Source organism: Durio zibethinus, chromosome 9 (assembly GCF_047325235.1).
Source record: "Durio zibethinus cultivar Kanyao isolate XHJ-2024 chromosome 9, ASM4732523v1, whole genome shotgun sequence".
Taxonomy (NCBI): domain Eukaryota; kingdom Viridiplantae; phylum Streptophyta; class Magnoliopsida; order Malvales; family Malvaceae; genus Durio; species Durio zibethinus.
The window spans coordinates 22,791,411-22,804,217 of NC_143170.1; the positions used below are offsets into that span (position 1 = coordinate 22,791,411).

The 12,807-nt window shown below is 28.5% G+C and overlaps 1 protein-coding gene across 4 annotated transcripts; it reads right to left on the minus strand.

Annotated features, from left to right (window-relative positions):
• Positions 1–1,037: 1,037 nt before the first annotated feature.
• LOC111311684 (protein REVEILLE 7-like) lies at positions 1,038–4,230 on the minus strand. 4 transcript variants are annotated; one of them, XM_022911304.2, is made up of 7 exons: positions 3,985–4,230; positions 3,747–3,811; positions 3,043–3,174; positions 2,808–2,919; positions 2,661–2,722; positions 2,079–2,510; positions 1,038–1,955 (listed from the first exon to the last, which is right to left on the minus strand). In XM_022911304.2, the coding sequence occupies exons 2-7, from the start codon at positions 3,756–3,758 to the stop codon at positions 1,251–1,253; spliced, it is 1,455 nt and encodes a 484-aa protein (XP_022767039.2). In that variant the 5' UTR covers positions 3,759–3,811; positions 3,985–4,230; the 3' UTR covers positions 1,038–1,250. The 4 variants fall into 4 exon arrangements, with proteins under 4 accessions (XP_022767039.2, XP_089622022.1, XP_022767020.2 ...); XM_089765896.1 differs by having other exon boundaries at positions 3,747–3,897; XM_022911285.2 differs by lacking the exon at positions 2,661–2,722 and having other exon boundaries at positions 2,743–2,919.
• Positions 4,231–12,807: the final 8,577 nt, after the last annotated feature.

Genomic DNA, 12,807 nt, shown 5'->3' on the forward strand with positions numbered 1-12,807 from the left:
ATTAAACTACAGTTGTTTGGAGATAAAATCAAAGAAGTTGAATTCTCTCAAAACTCTTTCTCTTATCTAGTAAGCTGGTACTTTAAATATAGTGCATCCCCTAATCTTAATTCATAATTCACAGTTCTAAAGATGAAGAATTTAAAGATCCAAAGCCTGAAAAAATTTTCTAAATAACAAGATGATTTAAAAAACCCAAAACCTCTACAAAATCTCAAGAAGCAAGCTCTAACGAGTTGAAAATTTTTTAAGAACTCTAAAAATAAAACATTTGAATTCCAAGAATTATCAAGATATTACTCTTCAATTTTATTCCCTCTAAAGGAAGGAGATCAATTCCGTTTGCTCAATATCAAGTCAACAAGACTCTTAAAGTATTTAAGAACAAGTCTAAATGACCTTTGAAGCATTTAAGAATAAATTTGCTTAACCCTTTGAGTCGATTTTTGCTAAAAAAAATTAAAGGATTTTTTTGTAATAAAAATTCTTAAAGTAATTTCTACAAGTTTAATAAATAAATTTATTATTTGTTTTCAATTTTTCTTGTCATATTTCCAACACAAAATTTGTGTGTAAACAAGGTAATAGGGATTTCATGAACCAAACTAATGTTTTATTATTCATCACAGGAAAAAGGGGGATGGAATAGTCATTCCCCCCAACCTAACGTGCCATTATTTCTCCAATTTTGCTGTTTCTTTGTCGTTCCAGCATATTCTCTAATCTCATTATTGCAATTGTGATTTATCAAACCTAGTGATTCTTCACAGCTATAATCGACCATTCTCCTCGTACCAATCCCCGTGCCTGTACTAACACTGCATCGAAAAAGGAAAAATAAATGTAGTCTTTCTGGCAGAGATGATGTTTCTTCACAACTGATTCTTTTTCTGGGTCGTGAAATATAATTAAAATTGAATGTATATTTATTTAATTATATGGACAATTGCAATATCCACCACCGTTTTTGTAGGAATGGGGAGGAGGCTAATTGTTAGTTAAAGAATGAAAGAGAAAAATAATGGTGGAAAAACACATAACAAAAATTGCTGCAAAACAAGTTGGCATCCAAAACATACATATATCTTTCCAACACTTGTGACGATTGACGTGCAAAATCTACATTAGACTTTTGAATCTTAAACAGACAAAACGGACGCCCTGCTTCCCCCTCATGCTGGCTAGGCCATTCCAACTCTATTAGCTTAAAACTCATTAAAATTTCATTATCATAACAACAGCGTTGGCTATCATGAGCACACTCGGGCTCTTTGCCTTTCCTGCTCTTCGGACGCAAGCACAGACGACGATGTATCTCTTTCTGCCAAACACCTTTTGTATGGCACAAACCCCTTACTACACGTTTGAGGAGTTGTTTTTCCCCCAGGACAAGGATATTGGCATTTGGAATCAACAGAATATGAAGTCTTCTCCCTATTTTCTGCTTGACTAACCGAGCCAGTATTTGAACCAGAACAGGATCTTTCTTTTAGAATTTCCTTTTCATTCATCATCTCTTCGACACAAGAATCTGTAGGGGTTTGATTAAATGAGGTAATGTAATAAAAGGGAAGACCTTGGTAAAAAGCCCACCATGGCAGAGAAGCATCACGGGTGGATTCAACATGGTCATTTTTATCTGGGTGGATTTCCCTGTAAGGGGATAAATTAGCTCTGGAAGGCACCACATTCCAATTATTGATAACTGTGCCAAGTGACAAATGCGTGTCTAAGTATGTTGCCGGTAATGCTTGAACAAGCATCTCACTGACAGCATTAACATCCTCTTGACCACTCTTAGATGTTGGTGACTTGAAATTTTCTGCACCTATGGAAGGCTCAGGAGAATCTTTCACCTGAACTGTTTTCCCAAAAAGCTTAATACTTGTGAAAGGCACATCTGTTGCTGCATTTCCCTTAGCACACATAGAGTTCTTGAAATCTTCATTGAATTTCTGGATAATTACATGAAGAGAAAAGAATTAGAGTCCAAATTCTAGACAAAGTAAATGTTAGCAATAGTTTTTATAGAAAATTAAAAAAAAAAATGAACCAGAGATTTAACACTATAATTTTACCGTAGGCAAAATGTCTTCCACAGCCAAATGACCAAAAACTTTCCCCGATGACAAAGATGTTTTTTCTTCCTCTGCAGATGAGGTGGATGTCACATAGTCATTTTCCTTTTCAACAGGGGATGTATTGATTGACTGCATATTGGTAGTACAAGAAGTTGGGGAAGAACATCCATTTTGTTGCTCCGAGGCAGCAGACTCCATTGCATCTGAAGCAAATGCAGATAAAACTGATGTGGGCGATTTGTTATCTTGTTCTCTGACAAATTTATTGGGGGATGGAGACCTCTCATATTGAGATGATGATGATATTCCTTTGAACGAATCAACAGATTTGCGGGGATATGGATGTATTGGCTTCCTTTTTGGACGAGGTGGGGGTATCTCGACTGGTTTAATTGAATCCTCAAACCCAACATTTGACTGTCGGACAACCTACAACCAAAATAAGAAAACAGGCAAGTATGAGAGACAAACTTACTAGAAAAATCTGCTTAAGAATATCTACACATTGCATGAGCACAAAAGATTCAATACATTTTCTTAATCAATAAAATCTTGTATTGAACTTAAAGCAAAATAAACCTTAGAGAAAAACTTTTGAGCATGGCTTCGAATTTGAACCGCAGTTTTGGTGCCTACATGCTCTGCATGAAAATAAGAGTACCTTTAACTGTTCAAACCATAGCTGTGGCAAAAAAGTGAATCCATTCCTCGCCACTGAACACTTACCTTCTATTTGGCGCCAGCCACGACCATACAGCCTTAAAGCTTCAAGAAACTTCTGATGCTCTTCTTCAGTCCATTTTTCCCTTTGTTTAGTTATAGTGTAGGGTTTCCTGACCTATTTTAAAGGTAAAGAAATAAACAAGAAGTTTACGCATAGCCAACAAAAGATTAACAATTACTTGTTGGGGACTGGTCTTGAAAGAAAAGTATAATTCACAGGCAACGTGAAGAAAGGAACCTTGGGTGTATGATCATGCCGAAATTTGTATATCTCCTGCAACTGGGTCAAAGTCTCAGATTGTGGGCTAACATTGGAACTGCATATACCAGATTTAAGAGCATTGGGCAATGTTGTGCCTTCAATTTGGTCCTATATCAAAATTTTCAAGAGTATTTAAACAATAAGGAAACAATCTTCACAATATGAATTGTAATATCATTTTCTAATAACAATTCTTAGTACCAAAATCAATGCTAATTCTCATTGAAGGATATATATTCACCTCCTCATATATATATTTCTGTTTCAAAAATATATATTACAATATAATCAATTAAAAAGCATGGAGCATTTTCTAAGGTACTGCAAGCATAGTGATAACAATTAAAGAAGCGGCAAATTTTGCCAATGCTTCCCCCCGGCTCAAAGAACGGGATCTGAATCCTCCATCACCCCAATATCAGAAACAAGCTTTAAGTGGCAAATCTATCCAGTATGGAAAAAGATGTAGGGCAAATCTAGTCATTTGAAACCAAAGAAGGGCACAGAATGTCGATTTTGGTTTACCCTGCAACTCAAATTATGCGGACTTTCACTGCTAATTATGTAAGCAGTACGCACTGGAAATTCTCTGCTCTTATCTATATTAATAAAGTAAAGTCCATATTACTGTACAAGTATAAGCCTCATAAATATGAATATAATAGGTTGCTATGATGTACCTGAGTAGCCATCACGAGAAACGGATTTCGCTTCAAAACTTGCCGAGTCAATACTTGAATAACTCCTGCAACTCCCCCCCAAAATCAAAGTCAAAATTTTTCTTTCCAATTAAGGAAAAAGGAAAAAAAAACAAATCATAACTCTTCTCCTCTGCAATTAACAGTATGTCGCATAAGAAAGATCATTAAATTAAAAGAAATATAACCATGAAAGCAAGCAGATCAGCCACAAACTTACCAGTTGAAAAGAGAAATCCTGGAAACAGAGAGGCAGGAAAAGAAACTTAAGCAACGAAAGCAAATGTTTGACTTCGGCAGAGGAATTCCCAGTATATAATCAGACAACTAAAATAGCATGAAATTAAACAGTCGTAATGGTGAGTGGCTGCGAAAGTATTTTTAAAGGGCAAGGGAAAGAAAAGAAAGAGAAGAGAAGAATCGAAAACAGAGAAGGAAAGGAAAGGAAAGGAAAAACCTTGGCTTTGAAGATGGAAAGGCAAGTTGATACGTATAAAAGCAGGGAAAGGCGCCACGTCAGATGTAATTTTTGGTTTTTCTTTTTTATTTCCATGGAAAATTCGAGAAGGGCTTGGAGTCTTGTGGCTGAGAACGCTCGAGTTCCTCGACACGCGGCATGGTTTGCTTTGCCCTTTCTTTTATTACAAAGATTTCTCTCTCTCTCGTTTTATTGTGTGGAAGATATTGAGTGATGGATGGATAAATGATAAATGTAGCCATTGTCAGATATTTTATGACTTTTACTACCACTCGCCCTTCATTCACTCGCCCGTTTCTTTCATATTTGTGCCCATTAATGAGAGAGCGTGAGATGCAGTGGGTGGCACAAAGGATGGAGATCAAAAAGGCCAGAAACAGAAAATAAAAAGTGAAGGCAGGAGAAAAAATCGAAAAATATCTACGGCCTCTAAAAACAAGGAGAGACAAAGACGGCTGGCCAAGTGGTGGTGGTGCAGCTGCTTGTGACATAAAGGTCTTTGATGAGCTGAGGTCGGGACCACCAACCTCATCTGCGCTTTTTGCCACATCAGCTCTTCTTTTCCGTTAACGCCACGCGTACCAACTACAAACCAATACCGTCCAAGTAAATTTTAAATATATTTTTCTTTTTTCATTAGCTCTTTCGAGACAGTTTGAGCGGTGATCCAACGTACTTGACTCTACGGTAACACCCTGTGCTGCAGCAGCAGCCGTAGTAGAATTAGCCAATTTAATTTCAGCCTCATGTTTGTATATTTTTCTTCTTTTTCTCTTACTGAGGATAATGGTGGAACCTATGCTAGCCTAGCCTCAGCCCTCAATTTTCTCATCTCATTCTCACCTGCAAAGCTTGAAACACTCCGACTCAGATCCCATCCATCTCTTATCTTTTAGCTTACCTCACTCTACGTGCGTGCATTGGTAAATGATACATACATAAAAAAAATACTCGTTGTAGATGTTAATTGTAGGATTCGGATCGAGTCATTTTGAATAGGAAAAAATTCATATAGTTTTAAATTTAAATAATTAAATTGAATTAATTTTAGGTCTTTTTTAATATTTTGAGTTATTTGAATTCCAATTATTTTAATTTAGGATTATTTTATGATTGGGTTATATAGATTTTACGGTGGACAATTTGAATTGTTAATTTTTTTATCAGATTAAGTCAAATTTAAAATTTGAAAATTTAAGTTATTTGAATTCTAATTATTTTAATTTAGGATTATTTTATGATTGGGTTATATAAATTTTACGGTGGACAATTTGAATTGTTAATTTTTTTATCAGATTAAGTCAAATTTAAATTTTGAAATTTTGAATTGATTCAATTTAATTAGTTCAAGCATTTATTAATATTTAATAAATATAAATTTTAATATTTTAATATTTAATATTTTTTTATTTTTTATTAAAAAAATAAATTTAATCGGATTGAAATTCTAACAAATTAAATAATTTTTTGAAATTGAATCGAGTTTCAAAGTCTATTTATTATATAAAAATAATAAATTGTGCTAATGAGCACGGAATTTATTTGTTATATAAAAAGTGAGCATGGATGACTTTTAAGAAGAAGAGTATAAACTCTCAAAAAGTTTTCATATAAACATTATATTTGAATTGAGAAGAAGAGAAAAAAACAAAAAGAAAAATAAATGAAAGTAATGGAAATAAAAAAAAAAATTTTGTTTGAATAAATTGTTAATTTAAAGAAAAAAAAAGAAATGAAAACTAAATAATATTTTGTTTTTCTTGTAATTTTTAATTTTTTAATATTGCAATTTGAAAGAAAAGTTAAAGATAGAAAAGTTAAAAATTTTTATTTTTATAAAAAAATTATTATATTTATATTTTCATTATGATATTAAATTTGATTATGTAACTGATACTTCTTACAAAATAATTTTTTTATTAGTATTTTATATAACATCATAATTTATAAATATTTTATAATTTTTTAAGTCTTAATAACAAAATAAACTAAATTATTATCAGAATAAATAAAAAAACTAAATTAAACATAAAATTAAGAGTAAATCAATAACTAGTTAATACATCCTATTGTATTAAACATTCTCAATTTTATTTAAAAAAATTTGTTTATATAAGCTAGATAGTATAAAGATATATTTGTATATTATATATTACTTTATTAAAAAAAAGTTATACTTGAAAAAATATTATAATGAATTATTTCTTTTTTTTCACTATTTATTTAAATAATAATTGTTAAAATTCTTTTAATTTTTTATTAATTTTAATTATTTAAATTAAGGATATATGTATCATTTTTTTTTTCTTTTAAAAAACTTTTCTTTACATTATTAATATTTATCTAAATATAAATTAAGTAAACTGTGCTTATCATATTTATCATATATCAATTGCGTAGTCCTTAGAAATCAATATTTATTTATTATATAGTTATAGAATTTTGAGGATTATTTTTTATTTTTATTTTGAAGTTATGATGAACCAGTCAATTAAAAGAATCCCTTAAATACATTTTTAAGGTTCTTAACTAGATTTTTAAGATGTAGAACTAACAAAGATTTCATTCTTCTTTTGTCATTGAAGATGAATACTTGCTTAAAGAGTAAATTGTTATTAATTTTGAAAGGGTAAATACACCAAATAATACTTAAACTAATCTTATTAATCTTGTGAAATGGAATATTGCTATTAGCTTCAATTACCAATTGGTTTGTACATTGATCCATTATTATAAAATTTAATAATAAGCTTATAGCAGTAAATATATAATGACTGTTATAAAAAAGAAAAAAAAAGTTTTATTGCATTTTTCATAAGGAATATTTGTTGCATTTATCTATGGCTCAATCTTTACTTTTTAATTCACAGACACAATACCCTTCGTTTGAAAAAATTTTTAAATTAAAATTAAAAAAAATATAACCAACGAAAGTAATTTAGATGATACGAAAAGTTTATAAAAATAATGTAGTATTAACGTATGAAAGAATAAGGGTTGGTTTCTAAATTTTTAATCTAGAGATATTTGAAAAGATATTAAAAATTTGATTTTGAATTAAATTTTTCTTTTTTTTTATTTATATTAAAATTTTTTTTATGTAAAAAAAAAAAACAAGGGTTGATTATCAGAAAAAAAGAGAGAAAAACAACAAGAGTTTTATTTGTCTGTATGTATACGAGTCAGAGACTGGAGGCAACATTTTCAGAAATGAGTGATAGACGGCCCAGATGAAAAGTGAGACGTGGTGCTCAAAGCAGAGCAGCCCACCTTTTAGGTGGATGCAACTGTATAGGAAGACTTAATAATTTAAAATATAATTTAAATAATAAGATATAAAAATAAACAAAAAAATAATCACGATATAATTTAAAATTTTCATAAAAATTATTTATAAATTTAATAAAATAATAAAATATATATTTTTTAATTTTATATAAGATAATTTTTTACATATAATTTTTATATAAAATATTACATAAATATATAAATTAATATAATACACAAATATTTTACGTGGAGGCTAATAGGCTAGAGTCAGTAACCCATTATCAAGGCAAAGGTCAATTCTTTTATTATATTTAGAAAAAGAAAAAGTAATAAACTGGTTGCATGAGATTTCACTTTCGAAATAATACATAATAATTAAAAAAGAAAAAATTGGAAAAGACAGAAAAATTGAGAGCCACAAGTTGTATGGAGCTTGGTGAGAGGATGTTTGGTGAGAGGATGTTGTTATCTCCAACAAACACGAAGACCAAAGTTACTCGCCACGTGGCCCCCTTTTTTCAATCAAAATATACGGTTACTGCAATTAATTGAGACACCTGAGCATTTCAATTAAAGAAGAATGTAATTTTTTTTTTTATTTGAGGTGGAGATCATATGAATACAAGTATTTTTTATTTAAATGAGAGATTCAAAATTTTTTTTCTTTTCAAAATAAAAAGTTGTAATAATAATAATTTTGGTTTCAGCAATTACGAAAATGAGAGGTGGATCTTTCTCTATGATATTCTCTTTCTCACGAGTAGGGATACGGTCATTCTCCGGTTGGGTGCGATTTTTTTTTGTTTGCTTTTAGATATAATACAGTAGTAATATATTTAATATTATTATCAATAAATAATGAATTTAATTAGTTAAAATTTAATTTTTTATAAAAAATTTTAAATTTAAATTTTATCGATAATTATTTATCGAGATTATTTTAAATATATAATTTATAATTATTTATTATAAATTATTAAATATAACATATTTTATTTTGATCTAAAAAATTAAATAATTTATTTATTTTTAAATATTATTGGTAAAAAATATATTTAACAATATTATTCCAACAAAGAAAATTGCATTTGGATGGGGTTGGGTAGCAATGGTAGATATGTGCAATTCACATGTAAGAGTTTTAAAGTTAAATTTATCATTGTTGTTGCAATTTTAAAAAATTTGATTTGAAAAAAATATGTTTAAAAGTATGATTAAAAAGTTTTAGTTTAAAATTTTTAAATATTTAAAGCTATTATAAAAAAGTATTATTAATTTATTAAAGTATTCAAAAATATGTATAAAATAATTAAAATTTAAAATTATAGAGATAAAAAATGATTTTACCTTCTAAAAATGTATTTTTAATCACAAACACATATATAAAGAGTTTGGGTTTTCATGTGCAAAATCATATTTTTTAGCCGCAAAATTTAAAATTTTCACTTTGAAACTATCTTTTTAACCAAAAACATTTTTAGCCGTTAATGCTAACATTGCCTAAATCTCATCCTCATTGCCATTGGCTTCCCTTCCGAATAGGCCAACGCCACGTTATGCCATTGCTATGTATCAAAGCATTTGGATTCTATATCTTTTGTGGTACTCTTTTTTCCTTCATTATATGTTCTCTTGAATTCATTTTCCACCTTTGTATTGTGAGATGATGATAGCTTTGCCAAACATTAATTAATTCTTTTTCCCATTTTTCTTACCTACACATTTTGCGATATAAAAAGGATAGATAACAAGTATCTTTAATCTCTCTCTCTCTCTCTCTCTCTCTCTATATATATATATATATAGATATGTATATATAACAATTATCTATAATATCTATATATCTATAATATACATACATTTTATTGAAAAAAATAAACATATTTATTAATTATATTTCTCTATTATCATTTTAAATAGTGTTTGTTGATTATAAATATTAATAAGATTTACCTATCTAATCATAAATAAATATTCTAATTCATTGAAAGATTTTTTCATTAAATAATTTTATTTGATAAAAAAATCAAAATTTATTGAGCCATTTTATCTTCATAATTTTAATTTTACATTAAGTTAAAAATAATAAACTTTATGATGGTATGATATATTTAGCACATGGAACAAATTTTACATGCAAATTTCAAATAATTAATATGCATTTTATTAGTTTCAATTATTAGTAAAATATGTAATTTTATATTCAATATATGATTATTTTTTTTGGTTTCAAAGGGGCTAGTGCCCGTACAAGGAGAAGGGGGCATGGCGGGGATTGAACTCTCGTCTAAATGACTTTCTAACGACCTCTTAACCACTAGGGCTTAGAGGGGAAAGTCATTGTGTATATGATTGTTACTTAAAAATAAATTCATGGAGTGACAACAACTATTGCAATATAAAAAGAGCGCAAATGTATGAGAAATTTTTTATTGACGAAAATTGACATATATGTTCATTATATTTCTAAATGGTCATTTTGAATAATTACAGATGATTGTAATTTTTTATTATAATTATAATTAAATTAATGGTGGCAAAATCAATTTCATTACAAAATAAATGACAGAATTATTTGTTCATTATATTTTAAAATTGAAAACCACAGTTAGGTTCTATTTGTTTTATATAAATCAATTCCCACAAGGTAATTTTTTAAAAATATTCACATTTTTTGAAAAACTAAATATATTTTTTTGTTTAGATGATTGATGAAAAATAATTTTTGCTAATTGACTACTTTCTGAAAAAGTTTAAAATAATAATATTTTAATAATAATATTTTCAAATAGTTATACTTTAATGACAATATTTTCAAATAGTAATATTTTAATGATAGTATTTAATATTAAAAAAATGAAAAATGCTATGTTAATACTAAAATATTAAGAACAATATTATTTATTATTAACACAATATTTATATTATTAATTTAAAATATTAAATATATATTAATATAAAATTCAAAAGAGTAATATTTATCACTAAAATAGTAATATTATTAAACAAACTTTTGTCGATGTAGATACCAAATTTTGTTCAAAACAATCCAACATTGTTGATCTAGGCCCATTTTTTACATGTGATCCAAGATTTTTGTTTTTGGAGTCATTACATAATCAATTTTACGAAGTCTTAAAACGAAAACCAAAACTTATAATTTGAAGTGGCTCATTTAAAGCCCAATGGGTATCTATTTTTAAAAGCCCATTAGAGACCTAAACAAATCCCATTTCTTAACTCGAAACAAGGTCTTAACGGTTCTTGGAAGCTTAAACCAAAATAAAACAAAAAATGGGAAGGGGCTATCCATTTTTTAAAATGATTATGTATCATTTTTATTTTTATAGGTTTTTCATTGGATAAGAGAAAAGAGGGAAGGTTCACATGATGAGGAAAAAGTAATAAAAAAATGATGAAACAAGGCTTTAATAGGAAATGTAAAAAGAAACAATAAAAATATGGGATCAGAATGCAATTTTATAAGCCTTTCATGTAAGAGGCATGGAAACCTTCGACGTGGGACAAGTTGAAGAATTTAGCACTAGCAACTTGCAAGAAAAAGACAAGGTTAGTAACTGGCAAAACAACTGGTAAAAGTAATGCGAGAAGAAAAAAAAAAAAAAACATATCTTTAAGCCTTAAGAAAAAAGGCTAAGGCATATAAAAAAAGTGGTTAAAATCTATAAAGAAAGGAGATTTTCTTTGGGGAGTGAAGAGAAACGAAAATAACAAAAAAAAAGAGTTAGAAGAAAGAAAGAAAAGCACATAAAAAAATTGTTAAGAAAAAAAACAAAAAATAGCCTATTATAAGAGCTTTGAGGGCTGGCATTTATTTAAAAAAAATAAAAATAAAAAACAAGGGAAGATCAAAGAAGAACCCTGTAAGGAAAAGTTTCAAGCTAGCACAAATAGCAAAAAATGAAAAAAAAATGAGGAAAATAAAGGTAGCTTTGGGACTATCCTTTTTCATAGGGCTATATGATTTTCTTTTAGCTTTTCTTCTTATGCATGATTTTTTATAGTTGTTGCATCTTTATATCACCAAATTGGTAGTTTCGGTTAGACAACCGACAAACAGGGGATAAGATAATCTAAATAAGTTTTGGTTTTGTATTAAAAAAATAATATCTTCTAGTTTTGGTTTAGTTGTTTTCCTCTTTTCAAAGAGTAATAGTAAATGAAATCTCCATTACCCCATACAGTTCATGTGTTGTATGTATAAAGAATGGTTTTTTTTTTTTTTTTTTGTTTCTAAAAAACAAGAGTGGAAGTGGTTCTTGGACATGCTAAGACTTTAACTTCCTTATTTGGTTGTGAATTTAAGTTTTTTTTTTGTTGCTTTCTAGGAAACATGGAAAGCCATAAGTCATTCTTCATGCATATTTTTGAAAATAAGGGTTCTTTAAACTAGTTACTTACTTGTTATAGCAAAGGAAAAGGCAGGCTTTGCTTTTAACACCCAAGAAATGAAAAATAAAAAATGCTAATTAGTTCTTCTTCTTTCTGTCGATTGGCTGTCTATGGGATTGAAGATTTCCCTTTAACTAAGTATGCTATTTAGGGTGTTAAAGGAAGTGATTTTATAGAAATGAAGCTTTTTGTTCTAAAGAACAAGTAAAGGTAGAAAGGGTTTTAAGTTGGCTTGCTTTGAGTTTTTCATTCTTTCATGTGACATGATTTTAATTTGATTCTAATTTTTTTTTTCAACTGCTGCAGTGTTTTCACTTATATAGCTCATTTTTTAATGCAAATGTTTCAGTGTATGAATTGGTTTCCCTTTTCTTTACATACCATGTGCATTTTTAGCTTGACATCATAGACGTTGTGGTCAATATAATTCCAAGTTGATTTATTTAATGCTATATTGTATTGGGTTATTGATCTTTAAATATTCCTTGGGTTTACTAGTCCTTGTTGTGTGATGGTTACTTATGGAAAGGCTATAGCTCTCTTTTATTTTGGTTTTTTTTTTAGTTAATAGCACTATCCCACCTAGTTCAAAATCATGTCTTATTCTTCTTTTTAGGTTGTTCACAACTTTACAAAGGTTTGAAAAGATGCTAAAATTTTTTTTACAATAAGGCTTATTTTCATGCATGTTTTTATATCTTCATTTATATTTCTTTAATGTTGTTTCAAATATAATTATAATTCAAATCCCATACATTTGCTTTTTATTGCTGGTTTGGTTAAATTTCCATGTTCACTTTAATTTTTACGTAATTCAGTTTTCACACTTTAACTTTTTTAAATGCAAATTAGTTCCCACGCACTTTAGATTTATGTAAAACA